This window comes from Panthera uncia, chromosome F1 (genome assembly GCF_023721935.1).
Source record: "Panthera uncia isolate 11264 chromosome F1, Puncia_PCG_1.0, whole genome shotgun sequence".
NCBI lineage: Eukaryota > Metazoa > Chordata > Mammalia > Carnivora > Felidae > Panthera > Panthera uncia.
This window is the reverse complement of record NC_064813.1, coordinates 22,921,155-22,936,709: the sequence shown is the minus strand read 5'-3', so window position 1 is coordinate 22,936,709 and position 15,555 is coordinate 22,921,155. Positions and strand designations below refer to the sequence as shown.

The 15,555-nt window shown below is 34.4% G+C and overlaps 1 protein-coding gene across 7 annotated transcripts in view; it reads right to left on the bottom strand.

The window, feature by feature from the left end:
* The window catches only part of EDEM3 (ER degradation enhancing alpha-mannosidase like protein 3), a 68,956-nt gene that overhangs the window by 28,871 nt on the left and 24,530 nt on the right, over positions 1 to 15,555 (bottom strand). For all 7 annotated transcript variants that reach the window (XM_049634086.1, XM_049634084.1, XM_049634085.1 and 4 more), the window contains 5 exons: positions 15,046 to 15,158; positions 13,920 to 14,073; positions 8,454 to 8,588; positions 6,080 to 6,185; positions 156 to 253 (listed from right to left, as the gene is read on the bottom strand). In XM_049634086.1, the coding sequence (XP_049490043.1) occupies positions 156 to 253; positions 6,080 to 6,185; positions 8,454 to 8,588; positions 13,920 to 14,073; positions 15,046 to 15,158 (606 nt within the window). The remainder of the gene's footprint in view (positions 1 to 155; positions 254 to 6,079; positions 6,186 to 8,453; positions 8,589 to 13,919; positions 14,074 to 15,045; positions 15,159 to 15,555) is intronic.

The window sequence follows — 15,555 nt, the reverse complement described above, 5'->3', positions numbered from 1 at the left end:
CACACACACACACACACACACACACACACACACACACACACACACACGTTTAAAAACAAATTATTTCTCAGATTGCCACTCAGATAATTGAACTTCTATCAAAATCTGGCAAATAAAATTGGCTCTAAAATTAATATAAAATTGGATCAACTTACTGTATTAAATCTTTCCAGAAAACTGTCATCTCCAAGTAAGACATAGGCTTTCAACAGATATTCATAATATGAATCAATCCCTGCTCCAACTCCACTATCTATGGAAAAAATACACATAAACACAATTCTTTATTTAAACAGTCTTAAAAACTCTTTACAGAGTACAAGTAAGGATATTAGTACACTAAGAATGAAACACTGGTCTAAACATGAAATTGTGTTTACAGTAAAAATTCAACATTTACAGAAATATTAACCCTACTATTTGAATAACCGACAATTCCTTGCTGATGTCTGTATGTTTACAAAAAAAAAAAAAACTCTTACTTTGCAAAACTGGTTACATAAACCTTATTTAAAAGCAGGAGGGGTGCCTGGGTGGCTCAGTGGGTTAAGTGTCTGGCTTCGGCTCAGGTCATGATCTCACACTTCATGAGTTCAAGCCCCATGTCAAGCTCTGTGTGACAGCTCAGAGCCTGGAGCCTGCTTCAGATTTTCTGTCTCTCTCTCTGCCCCATCCCTGCTCACACTCTGACTCTCTCTGTCTCTCAAAAATGAATAGAAATGTTAAAAAAACTAAAAAAAAAAAAAAAAAAAAAAAAAAAAAAGCAGGAGATACTAGTTTTAAGAAGTTTTTCAAAGCTCATTTTCTTAGTGAGGAACTCCAAAGAGGAAATACTAGAGAGGACCATTGTGCAATTTTTTAAAAAAAATTACACCCTTAATCAGTAAGACATCAATCTGTAGAGTTAGAGTAGATATGAAATCAAGACTGCAGCTGTTTAGAGGTATCAATTCTTTTTTTTCCCCGCTTTTTAAGATTTTAAAGTAATCTCTACACCCAACATGGGGCTGGAACCTACAACCCCGAGATCAAGAGTTGCATGCTCTACTAAGCCAGACAGGCACCCCACTAGAGGTGACAATTCTAATTGCTGCACCTAGTGTGACTAGTGGCCTCTTCCTCCAAGATCATCATTAAAATGGACCAAAGAAAGAAAATAAAAACCTGTAAGAAACCTCGCGGCAGAAGCAGGGAAGGTGGGGGAGAGGGTGGCCTTGGCCAGGAACAGAAGGCGGCCAGAAATGGCTAAGAAAGTCAATCAGGTGGGAAACTGCTAGAGCTTTGCAGATGCTTCTGTCCCACCACTGTCATAAGACACAATGTCTCCTCCTATCCTTGCTACAACTCAGTCTATGCTCCAGGTATCCTCAGGGTAAAATCTGGGCATCATAGAAGCCCTGCATAAGGAACTGAACAAAAGAGTGGCGGACTAATTTTAGACATTCTTTCCCCTACTTTTCCCCACAAATGAGGCTAGTGAATTACAATCTAAATTATAATTACAATCTTACAAATCCCTACACCCAGGGAACACTCAATGTCAACTGAATCAGAATCTCTAGGAATCTAAGCATCAGTGTTTTTAAAAAAAATTTCTTAGAATTCATCCCTAAGATCACTGAGGATGACAGGGATTGGAATCTGATCTTTCCACAGAGTAGGTGACAAAGAACATGAACTTGTAGGCCAAAAACATTTAAGAAGCATGACTTTCTAAAAATAAAAAGAATGTACTAGAATAAGAACTTATCAGAACAAGAAATAGAACAGGCACACCCATTTTAAATTATTTAATTTTAAAATTAGCCAAATAGGGGCACCTGGGTGGCACATTCAGTTATGCGTCCAACTCTTGATCTTGGCTTGGGTTGTGATCTCACAGTTTGTGAGTTCAAGGCCCACATGGGGCTCTGCACTGATGGTGTGGAGCCTGTTTGGGATTCTGCCTCTCCTTCTCTCTGCCCCTTTCCTGCTTGTGCTCTCTTTCTCTCAAAATAAATAAACAAACTTTAAAATTTTTTTAAAAATTTAGCCTAACAAACATACTGAAGAGATAGGAAAGATATTAGCAGTAAAAAATAAGGAAAAAAAATTTTAAGTAAGTTCTCCACCCAACTTGGAGCTTGAACTCACAACCCTGAGATCAAGAGTCACATGCTGTATTGACTAAAATCAGCCAGGTGCCCCAACAAGAAAAAATTCTTTAATCGGGCAGAAACATATGGAATAAAAATACACAGTTAAAGTAACATAACAGATGGGATATACAGCAGAAAGGATGCAGCTGAGGAACAGATGAGCCAACTGGAAGACCAGAAGCAATCTTCCAGAAGAAAGAAAAGGGGGGGGGGGGGGGAAATATACACACACACACACACACACACACACACACACACACACAAAGGCTAAGACATACAGAGGATAGAAATAGAAGTGATTAAGATAATAGGAATTGCAGAAAGACAAATAAAAATGAAAAGAACATCTAAAAAATAAGATGAAAAAAATAAAAAATAAGACCAGTTTTCAGCAATTAAAAACATAAAAGATTTTAGGGGCGCCTGAGTGGCTCAGTTGGCTAAGTGTATGACTCTTGATTTTGGCTTAGATCATGATTTCACAGTTGTGGGATTGAGCCCCATGTCAAACTCCGTGCTGACAGCGGGGAGCCTGCTTGGGATTCTCTCTCTGCCCCCCTCCCAAATAAATAAACTTAAAAAAAAAAAAAAACAAAGATTTTAAGTAGAAAGGACCCATAGAATACCAAAAGGAGAGCTAAAGAATATTTTACATCTAAAACTATAGTGAAATTTTTAGAAAATTTTCTTTACATTCAATATTCTTTTTATTGCTTTTTAATTTTTAATGTTTATTTATTTTTGAGAGAGAAAGAGAGAGAGAGAACACAAGTGGGGAAGGGGCAGAGAGAGAGGGAGACACAGAATCTAAAGCAGGTTCCAGGCTCTGAGCTGTCAGCACAGAGCCCGACACAGGGATCTAACCCACGAACTGTGAGATCATGACCTGAGCCAAAGTCGGACGCTTAACAGACTGAGCCACCCAGGCAACCCTCTTTGCATTCAATATTCTTAATCTTCGAGAAAGAAAGAGTAGATCATACACACAAGGGCATAAAAATCAGAATAATATCAGATTTTTTAGCAGGATGTAAGAAGACAATAGAGTTGTATTTTTAAAGACTTGAAGGAAAAGAACTTAAACAGAAAATTATATACAGCCAAACCTTCACTCAAATACGAAAGCATAATAAAATGACTGTCAGCCATTAAAGGCCTCAGTAGCTATTAAAGCTACTGAAAGCAGGAATAATTACTTAAATAAGAAGAGAGGCAAATCTAACAGATGTTGAGAGCAATATACAAAGTACAAGTGAGCAAATATCTTGACGGTCTGTTACCTTTAAAGGAAAAGGAGGGTAGCACTAAGACCAAAAGAAAAAAGAACACATTCAGAGTGAATAAGAACCAACTATATAATATCAATATAATGGGAAATGAGGGGTGGGGCGAGTGGAGACAGAGACAGGAGAACATGCTAAAGTCCATGTCTTACTAGAAGGTAAATATAAGTTTCATTTAATAACAAAAAGATAAAGAGAAAACACACTGATTAAAGTGGAACACACTGAAATTACAATTAAGATAGTATAAGCCCAAATATATTAAAAAAAGAAGTAAATGTGAATGGACTGAAATCACCAATTAAAAGATAAGACAAATTGGCTTTTACAAACTTATACATTTTATAAGAGTTATAGCATGAGCACCTGCAAAGACTCAAAGTAAAAGGATAGAAAAAACACTCATCAGGCAATTAAACAATATAAAGCTGATAGAGCTGTACTGCTATCAGATTAAACAGACTAAAAGACAAAATACATTATTAGAGATGATCACTGCATAATGATGGAAGGTTCAACCAAGAAGAGAGCAATTTTAAATGTATGCACCCAATAAAATAGACCAGTGCACCAATAGAACTATAGGCAGATATTAGTCCATTATCTTTGTCAGAAACGTTATCCACCTTTCTTAATTCTTGAGAGTTCAAGCAAACAAAATCAGCAAAGATCTGAACAAATTAAGCAAATTGATATATATAGATATCTACATACAACAATTAGAAAATACACACTTTTTAAAGCAAAATGTTCACAAAAACTGGCTATGTTCCAGGCCAAAAAGAAAATGTCAATAAATTTCAAAGGATAGTTATCACATAGATCGTAAGTATCACATAGGTATCAACACTATTTTTTTTATAAAGTGAGGTTTTTTAACTTTATTTATTTTGAGAGAGAGAGAAACCCAAGCAAGCTCCACACTCTCAGAGCAGCACCCAACTCTGGGCTCAATCCCACAAACTGCGAGATCATGACCTGAGCCAAAATCAAGAGTTGGATGCTTAACCAACTGAGCCACCCAGGTGCCCCTCAATAATTTTTTTTAAAAGCACAACTAACTGAGTAGAAAATGGACAAAATACAAAAACATCAATATCAAAAAAAAAAAAAAAAAGGGAAACCTATATGACCACTAAATACGAAGAGGTGTTAAACATCATCAATGGTCAAAGAAATACAAATGAAACCACAATGGGAAATCATTTTATACCCATTTTATTGCAAAATCGTTTTTGAGTCTGACAATACTCAATGGAGAGGATGTTAATTCAAGGGATCTCTTATATGTTGCTGATGGAAGTATAAAGTGGTGAAATGACTTTGGAAAACGATGTTGAAAACAATTTTGACATTATCTCCTAAAGCTGAACATTAATTTATCCTATGATCTAAAACTTCCACTCCTACATATATAGCCAAGAAAAACTCTTAAACATGTACAACAGGAGAAACATAAAAAATATTCACAGCACTATTATTCACAACAGTAAAATCCTGGAAACTATCTAAATACTTAGATTGTGGTTCATTCATCCAATAAAATATTAGACAGCATTCAAAATAAAATGAAATATGCCTTCATGTAATAATATGCATGAATCTTAGCAAAATCATATTAAGTGAAAGAGTCTCAAAAGTATACAGGACATAGGATTTTATAAAGTTTAAAACAAAGAAATGTACTTTTTAAGAATACATACAGATGTAATATAACTTTATTAAAAGCAAATCATCAGTCATAAGAATGATGACTATTTCAGTTAGAGAAGGCAGAGATGTAGGATTGCACAGGTAGAGAGAGTCAAGGACCATACGCAGAAGTGCATGTTGTCAAGTAATGGATGGCCCATTTGTAGGTCCTTCCTTACTACATTCTTAAAAATGACTAAGCAAAATGGGCCATGAATGGACCAATGATGAGTATGTCATAAACCAAAAATTATAATTGAAAATTAATTCTGATGAATTTGCACTTCAGTTCCAAGCAGATTATACTGTTTTCTTTTTTTGTTTTGTTTTTAAATAGGCTCCATGCCCAATGTGGGGCTCCAAGTAAGTTTAAAAAAAGAAACTGCAGAATTCTGAAGCCAGAATTCAGATTAGTTTCAGGAACCCTACAGACAAAATTTGGAAAAATCTTCTATAATACTAAATAGATAATAAGTAAAATAATCTCCTTAGGAATATTCTAGTATATTTCCATTCATCTATGTTTTATAGGAGTGTCTTATAAAGATTCATTCATATTCTTTATATAACACTATATTTGGTTTGTTCAAATAACACGTCTCACGAGTCCAATTCATTTTAATAAGGGCTGGTGATAACATTAAATACAGATTTCCACTTAATGTGAGATGGCTGAGGTATTCTGATCCTCTAGTTCTCAAAGGAATAGTTCTAGTGTTTCATCTATACCCTATATCTATAATGCTATACCCAATAAAATATGAAACAAATCAGTAAGCCCATCTAGAGTAAGTGTGCTATTATTTGGCACCAAAGAAGAAAATCAAGTTAAATTAGCTAAAATTCTAGAAAATCTGGTGAAAAACTATGCTTTATACTGTCCCAAAGATTATTTTAACAAATGAAAATCCTTTATTTCCCAACCATTCTGAGGATATGAAGGCTTAAGAAGCCCGACTTACATACCTTTTCTTACCCAATCTCCAGTATGAATATTTATAGTCACGCCTACTAAATTACTACTTCGCTGTCTTTTTTCCCAGAGAAAATCAAGAGCTTTTCTTGCGTATTCCTATAATTAAAAAAAAGAAAAGCATACCTGAAGAACTATATGTCTCTGGAAAACAGGAGACAAAGAAAAAAAAATCAAAGGCTCACAGCATATTTTAAGAATTAAGTAAAATTCCTAAAATAAGATTTATTATATTAAACTTCCTTACAAGTAAAATCTTGGCTTTTTTTCTTTCAGCCAATCAAGTCTAGTTAAAAAGAACAGGTCTAAAAATGCTATTTAGTGGCAGTGATCTCACTTTGAGACCATCACGTTCATCTACTCTGATAGTGTAAGTTCACATTCACACATGTATTATTAAATTATATTAATTGCTGCCATAATTAAATGTACTTGCTAAAATAATGCCTATCATTTAAATACAAAGTGAAGATCTCCTTAGATAGTCTTATTTAGAGAATTAGAAGAGAATTTCAAAGTTGGTATGTCATCTTTGAAACACAAACAGGCATTTCAAGAGCCCACTTCTTAAATAGCATAAAACTTTGTTACTGAAGACTAAATAAATTAACTAGTATTCATTTGGCAATACCAAATTTATAACCTTACGATACCATTTTTTTCCATTTATTTTCACCCATTGGACACTAAATTAAAATAATTTCTGATCAAATTCTTGGCTTTGGATGAAAAAATGTTATAAAAGATAAAAGCAAAGGACATTACAAGAGAGTTAAAATTAATTTCAGAGCATGACTGTATTTAGCTTTGGAGAAGTACTTCTACAAAAGAAAAAAAATCGTTAAACCAATTTGCCACTTTGTAGATCTAAGAGGAGTGTAAAATAGTCTTAACTCTTGATTCAACTTATTTATGCTGATTTTTTAGAACAAAGCAGATTATGGCTTTAATTAAACACTAGAACTTCAGGGCCAGAAGTTTCATAAAGATTATATTTCCCTATTCCTATCTTACAGCTAAGAAAACAGGCCCAGTGAAATCAAAGATTTATCCAAAGTTTAAACCTGAATTACAGGACAACTAATATGAGAATTCTAATCTCTTTATTAGATCAACACCAACAAACTTTTTCTGATAAGGGCCAGACAGTAAATATTTTAGGCATTACGGGTTATACAGTCAGTGTCACAATTACTCACCTCTGTCACTGTAGCACAAATGGAGTCATAGACAAAAATAAATAAATAAACATGGCTGTGTTTCAATAAAACTTTATTCACAAAAACAGGCAGTGGCTGGATTTGGCCCTGACTGTTGTTTGCCAACCCTATATTAGATCAATGCTCTGTCAACTGCATCAGGTTGCTTCTCTTACAATAAATTAACGTATAATCATAAGTTAAAAAGATCATAATTTTCAAGAGACTTACTCATAAATACAAAATAGACTAGTGGAAAGAGTATGGACTTTGTATTTAGAAAGACATGGATTCTAATTCCAATTCCACTCATTCACCTATTTGCTGTGCATCTTATCCTCTTTAAGTCTCACTTGCCCATCCTATAAATGCATCAATATCTCAGAGTTTGTAATTCGAATTAAATTAAGACAGTATGCAAAAATGACTATACTTTTCAATGAAAGGAAAATATGTCAGCAAAATACAAAATAAACACTAAACCAAACATACACATACACACAAAGACCACTTGACTTATTTTAATTACACTCAGATCCAATGTCTTTAAGTATTCCCTATTTCGGCTTGTTCTGTTTGCCATCTCCTGAATTTTTAAAAATTTTCCTAAATCATATGTTTGAAAAAGAGGGTATTTTGTGATACTATTGCACTATAATGACATGCTTAAACATACAGATAAAATTAAAAGTGTGAGACACAGCTAGTCCACAACATATTACTTAGGGAATATTAAGTCTTTTAGATAAGAAATAACATTAACCTTGGAGTAAAAAACTTACAGCTATGACTCTGTCAAGACAAGAGTAAAAAGTTCACTGTGTTTCAGTGAAGCTTTCAGAAATGCAATAGACCATCTAGAAGTAGAATAAACAAAAAGACAGTTTTTCATATAAGACATTTGTGATATCAAATTCATAGAATATAGCTAAAAGTCTTCTAAGAATAGAGCTAAAAATTTACAGAAATGCAAAGTTGTATTTAACATACAGCTACCTCACAATGACTTCTGGGGTTTTGACAAAAACCATGTGATGGAATCCAGACCAAAGTTCCCTAAACTAACAGTACTCCTCCAACTGATAATCCTCATACTTGACCAATGAAAAAAAGATATAAAGTTAGTTATGTCCAAAACCCAAGAAATCAAAGACTATGAAAAGCAAACCTCAAATATTGTTGCTCCTGTGAATCGACTTAAAGCAGCAAACTCAAGGATCAAGGTACCTGCACAAGCTGTACAGGTATCTGTCTCAGTTCCTGTCCGAGCTTCTGGTTTTCTGATACCAAACTTTAAATTAATCTAAATAAAATCAGAAGATTATCATTAGCAACTGTCAAGAGATAATGGCTTCTGGATAAGAGATTATTTTTCAGTCAAGATTTTTCATCAAATCATGGAAATAATTAATAAAATACCTAAACACTGAAATTTAATCTGATGATCTTTGTGACTTTCCAATTTAACATCTAGTGAAGTATATACTACCATACATATATTCATGGGGTAAGTTTTCATTTATTTCCTTCCTCAATGAGACCAAAATTAAGTACCCATTTAGGAATTACATAGAGAAAACACCTTCCAAAACAATTTTATTCTCTGGACAGTTTAAACCAGTTAGTACAAGAATAGGATATTAGACTAGCCCTAAGAGAAATTCAGTTTAATTGAGAATTTGTGAAAAACCAGTACTATATTAGCCCTCCACAGTGAAAAAACTGATTAGGTATGGGGTGTATTTAAAAGATTAAAATTTTGTTTAAAGGCTTTAAAAGTTCTGAAACACAGTGTATAGCCTTGCTGATGGGCTATCAAACAACACAAAAAATTTTTTTCCAAAGGAGGTTTTTTTTTTTATAATTCAAAGACAACCACATTATACTATGTGATAAAACTGGGTGAACCAGAACCAAACTGACTAGACTGATCATGGTCTTCCACAGTCCAAATAAATAACAAAAGAGCAAGCATATGCCAAGATTTAGCGTAACAACAACAACAAAACAAATAAAAATCGTGTTTCTAGATCACTTACTATCAGACTCGTAAGAAGTTCAAATAAATTTGTATTTCGACTTAGCTGCAGAAATCAATTGCTGGGTATGCCTATTACCTTAACAGTATCCAATCAACACTCTAGGAATACCTATGCATGAAGACAGGGATAGTACCCACTCACCACCAATAAACAAATAACGAGAGTGAAACATAGGTGAGACACAGAGCAGATTGCTATGTTGGCCATTTACCTCACTTTGCAGAATGCCACTTAAGGCAAAATTTACCTCATGTTTCATGTGCTATTAGCCTAGCAGCATCTCTCTATCTCCACTCAAATTCATAATTATCTCTATCATTTGTAATTCTGAAAGAATAAATGACTTCAGGTAGTTCTGAACCAAGAACCAGAATGGGAACCATCCCTTGTCCTTTCCATGTTACCTATATCTCTACCTACAGAATTAAAATTGAGAATAAACTTTAAAATTAATTTACATTAATTATGCTAAAGTATAATAATTTTTATAAATATTTGCAGTAAGAGTCAACAGTGAAAATTATTTTCTGGTTAGTTCTACTAATTATTACAATCAACTGACCAGTAGTTATCTACTACGTGCTGGGTATTACGTTAAGACATAAAATAACTGAAAAGATCCTTGGTCCTCAGGGAGCTTAAAATCCAGACAGAGCAAATAAGACAGACATATAAATGGAGATGGTAAATAATACTGGAAAGTCACAAGTAAGTGCCAGACAAATGGAACTGACAACAAATGCTAAGATCTAAAAATCAGAAGAAATATCATTGATATATAATAAAATATCACATAATTGGGGGTAGCTAAGGGCTAACAATGGCAAAGTCCAGAGTAGTAGTCATGGCAAAGCAAACACAACAGGGGAAACATTTATATACCACTTTTAGTATCTTTTCTCTTAACAACAAAAAAGGAGATATTTTGAATCACTGAAGTTCTGTACATTAAAAATATTTAAGATGTTTGTATATTGAATTATAATCTTTATTTATTGTTCCAAGGTGATCTCTACAAAATGCTATAAAAGGACTATTTCTTAATACAGCTATTTATAGTATCATATCACTTCAATCTCATATGTTGAAGGTGAGTGTTACTAAACAACTTTCAAATGCAAAATCTCCAGGGGGCACTACTATTTCTACAAGAAAGAAGCGCTGAGTGCCTTTTTTGCTAATGGAAATCCTACTGCTGACTTTTGCTCTAGAGGCTAGATAAGCTCCAGTCCTGACTAGATCTCAAAAGATGGGTGTAGAGAGGGCACTGGTAGTAGCATCCATTTAGTCATGAAGAAGTCAGAAGCAAGGAGCTTACTGCCCCTTATCTGAAAGTCTTAAGACAAAAAGGGATAAATGTATAATAAAGGTTTTATACTTAGAAGGAATTTGGAAACTGGTTCCTCCTGATCCTGTGTTCCTGAGAGTCACAAAGTAGTTCTTAAAATGAATTTTTTTTATTAAAAAGTAGAATTTTAAATTACCTACATTAAATTCATCTATATTATATATTTGCTACACCCATTAAACCCCTAAAATATGTACTGAATCATAATGGAATTCTTACTAACCCTATACTTCATGGATAGAATCATCTACCTGATCTTAGAAATGAGGTCTTAAATGAAAAACTGGCAAAGTACTTTTAATTACGTTGGAGGAAATGGCATCACATACCGTGGACTACCTCTAGGGTTTATACGCGGGTGGAATAAATGACCATTAACAATTATAGCATTTCTGTCCAGCAAATTTTGGAGTCAAAACCATTAATGCCATACTATCAATTATGCATGCATATCTAAGAGAGACTGACTGTACAAATTTTCATGCGCAAAAGCAGTATTTAACAAGTGTGAATTAAGGAAGGATGGGAAGATACTTATTTTCTGTCTGCAGTCTACTTCTAAAAAGCAGTATCAAAAACTTTGATACTTCAGAGTATAAGAAAAGAACACATTCTCTTTATTTTACTATAATACTCTTAGCTACTGTTTTATTTTTTACTTTTTTTAAATGTTTATTTATTTTTGAGAGAGAGTGCACGTGTGCGAGTTGGGGAGGGGCAGATAGAGAGAGGAAGACAGATCCAAAGCTGGCTCTGTGCTGAGAGCAGACAGCCCGACGCGGGGCTTAAACCCACGAACCGAACCGTGAGATCACGACTTGAGCCAAAGTCGGTTGCTTAACTGACTGAGCCCCCCAGGCCCCCCAGTAGCTACTATTTTAATTCCTTGACTGTTTCTCCTGTTCCGGCAAAAGTGAAGACATGCTAGATTCCCCATAATTCAGCACCTCCACTTATAACAAAAACTAAAAATGTTTACTAAAAGTAAATCCAATTAAATAAACATCTAGCTTATTCAAAATAACTTTGTTTTTAATTTTAATATGCCAAGAAAATAAAAAAATCAACAAATAAGTTTAACCATACTAGAAAGCAAAGAAATTCACATTAAAACAAGACTCCATTTTTTCTCACTAAATTAGCAAAGAATAATTCATATTTTTGGCAACAGGACAATGACACATATACTTTTATAAAACACTGAGTAACTATAAAAGTAGAACCCTTCTGGAGAACAGCTAGGCAGTAAGTACCCAAAGCCTTAAAAAGCATTCCCTACTTCTGTGACTATTTCCTCTTCTAGTAATTTCTCCTATGGAAGAAATAAGTAAAATGATCTGTATAAAGACGTTCACAGACTAGCCATTCAAAATATCAAAAACTAGAAATTTAAATAAGAGATTGAATAACTAGTCTGTTTTACTTAAAAAAAAAAAGTGTTGGTCACAGTCCACTAAATTGGTGGGTAAAGGAATATATTGTAACCTCCAGTTTGAAAAGCACTGCTCTAGATCATGGTCAGAGGTTTCTTGATGGTGAAAGTTAGTCTTACTTGATTTGTATTGGGAGAAAAGTTATTCCAGGTAATAGAGACGGTAGGCCTAAAGGCGTGGAAATGTAAAAACAAAAACACATGCTTTAGGTGTTTGGGGGGACACTAATAAGATTCTTTTGTTGAAATGGAACACTCATTACATTGGGTATGAGGTCCTGAGAGAACGTCAGAAAGAAAGCCTACTGCCAAACCATAATGAATTCTGTAAGTTAAAAGATACTCTGTACAATAGGGAGTCAGTAAAACTTCTGAGGGTAGTTTGATAAAAGTTATGTTTTAGTAAGATTAATTTTTAAGCCTCTAAAGAATAAACCAGAGAGAAAAGAGTAAGATTGGAATTTATAATAGTATAGGAACAAAATTATACTGGCTTCAACTAGCACAGCAGCAATAAGGAAAGAAAAAATTAACAGAGCTTGGTAATGGCTGAGGGATCTAACTTGGACAAGAGGGAGAGAGCAATAGTGTTAATAAAGAAATAAATCAGGAGAGAGACAGAGTTCTTTCCATATTCAATGGCTTCTTTCCCTTTGCTTTAAATATAAAATTTTCTGGGGCGCCTGGGTGGCTCAGTCGGTTGAGCGTGTGACTTCGGCTCAGGTCATGATCTCGCAGTTTGAGAGTTCAAGCCCCGTGTCGGGCTCTGTGCTGACAGCTCAGAGCCTAGAACCTGCTTCAGATTCTGTGTCCCCCTCCTTCTTTTTTTTTTTTTTTAACGTTTTATTTATTTTTGAGACAGAGAGAGACAGAGCATGAACGAGGGAGGGGCAGAGAGAGAGGGAGACACAGAATCGGAAGCAGGCTCCAGGCTCTGAGCCATCAGCCCAGAGCCCGACGCGGGGCTCGAACTCACGGACCGTGAGATCGTGACCTGAGCTGAAGTCGGACGCTTAACCGACTGAGCCACCCAGGCGCCCCTGTGTCCCCCTCCTTCTGCCCCTTCCCTGCTCACACTCTGTTTCTCTCTGTCTCTCAAAACTGAATAAACGTTAAAAAAAAAAAAATTAAAATAAATAATAAATAAATATAAAATCTTCTTGGGGGAAAAAACACAAAACTCCCTCAAGTGACTCTGCTGCCACCTCTCTTCAACTACCAACACGGACACCTAAAAATGAATGGTCCTATATTTTCACCCACTTTGAACCCATCTTTCCCCTTTATTCTCCCATATTACATCCTTTAAGGCTCTGTTTGCATCTAATTCTGTTGGTTTCTAAAATACCTCCTTTCAAAGCTCTAAGATTTCAGAATACCATAGCTACTGTGTGGTTCTCTTCCTAACAAGTCTCTGAACACGCTCTACTCCCTCCTCATTCCCCTCCGTCCTGTGTTCTCTCTATATCCTCTCCTCTGGAGAATCAATACCCATGCTTGCTGATGCACCTGTGTTTTCTGCCCAAGTAACTCCAAACCCAAATTCTAGTCTGGCATCTGTTTCTCCCTCCTGCAGCATAATCTATCTAATCTGTTACACAGTGGCACATAAAAGGCTTAAACTAATCAAAATTCTTGTACCACTCAAACGCAAATTAATTGAAATGTCAATATAAATGTATCCTATAGTAATGAAGCGTTTTACTCTAGCCTCAAGCAAATGAAGAACAATGGCTCCAATCACAAAAATTCATTTTTTTAAGACAGCAAAGGAAGGATATAAAGACTGCCATATTTTTCAGAATTACTTACTCTTGGATAAGGAAGGCCACTGGTAGTATTGAAAGCTGGTAAAAGTTTGTAACCCAATTGCTTTGCCATTTGGAGAAGTTCATCATTGTACCACTGCATGTACTCGCCTTTTTCTTTCAGCATGATCGCCAAGGAGTGTCCGCCCAACAGACCCCTACGATCACAGAAATGAAACATTATCCATGTCTTACAGATACTTTAAGTTACCACCTAAAAAGATGTGGTATCTAGTTATCAACAGTTCAGCACACATAAGGAAATTACATAGGAGAACTTGGGGTTTTTTTGTTGTTTGTTTTGTTTTGTTGTTTTTTACCTAACTCTGACTACTCATTTGATGGCAAACCACAGCCAGTTCAAAAAAATTTTAGATGTTCTATCTGCTGTAAAGTGTTTGGCATTCTCTAATACCTTAACATTTCTTAAAATAAAGAATATCAGAAAAAAAAAGAATATTCTAGAAATAATTTAACAAATTTAACATTTGATTCTAACAAATTTTAAATTTAACTTAACTATATCATGAAATCTGTAATTCTTACAGTATAACATTAAAAAACCTCCCCACTCTGTATTAAATGTAATAGATTAATAAACTCTGTGAAATATTTCCTAAATTGAAGACTCACTTTATCTGACAAAAGGAAACATGTTACAATAGCATAAAAGTAACCATTAAATATAAAAATTTAATAACATTGAAACCTGAATTAATAAGTCCTATAATTCAGTATTTTTAAATGTTCTAAGAACATCTCAAGTTGTTTAGTCGAAAGGTAATATACGTTTAATTTCATTTGGCTTGAAGAGGTATTGGTTAAAGATAGAAAACTATGTAAACTAGCAAAAAATATGAGATATAGCTGATATGCAAATGTTCAACCTCTAGTCCTTTTTTTTAACAACATACAGGGATTACCTTTGAGTCTACAACTATTTCCAAAGCCTGCTGCTGTCTGTGTCTGATACAATGCAAGGCCATCTCACAGCCGCTGTGTTTCATAATATCCCAACTTTTATCTTTTAAACTTAAGAAATTTCTTGCTTTAGTACCATCAAGAAATAAACAGTATGCCCTAGGCTTTTCTGTTATTAAAGTTATAGCTTTAGTGTCTTACATACTTACCCAAGAACTCTGATGTTTGTTTCAAAGACTGATACAACTACATCATTATCTAAATTAACATCTCTTAAAACTTTTCTCACTGCATCTTCAAATTCTTTAGTTTTATTTAATACCTAGGAGAAGAAAGTTATGAAAATAAAGTTCTTTTTCACCAAGTAAAAGAGAAATAGTGTTAGAATGGCTACTAAAAGCAAATTAATACCTTAAGACTCTAAAAAGTGACACAAACAAAATGTTTATCTCAAGCCAATGATAAAAATGTGGTATCTAACCCCCCCAAATTAAATGCCTACATTATAAGGAATCTTTATACACTTCTTTTTTAGACACATGAAAATATCATTAAGACTTTACAAGAGTCATCACAAAACCAGTTTCTTAATATATAACCCATGACCTAGAGCTGCATGAGACGAGCTCTACTCATCTCACTGACTTGGTTTCCAAGTCAAAACAACTCGAAAACTTTTTACCAAACATCAACTATTCACCAAACATCATTTTAAAGGT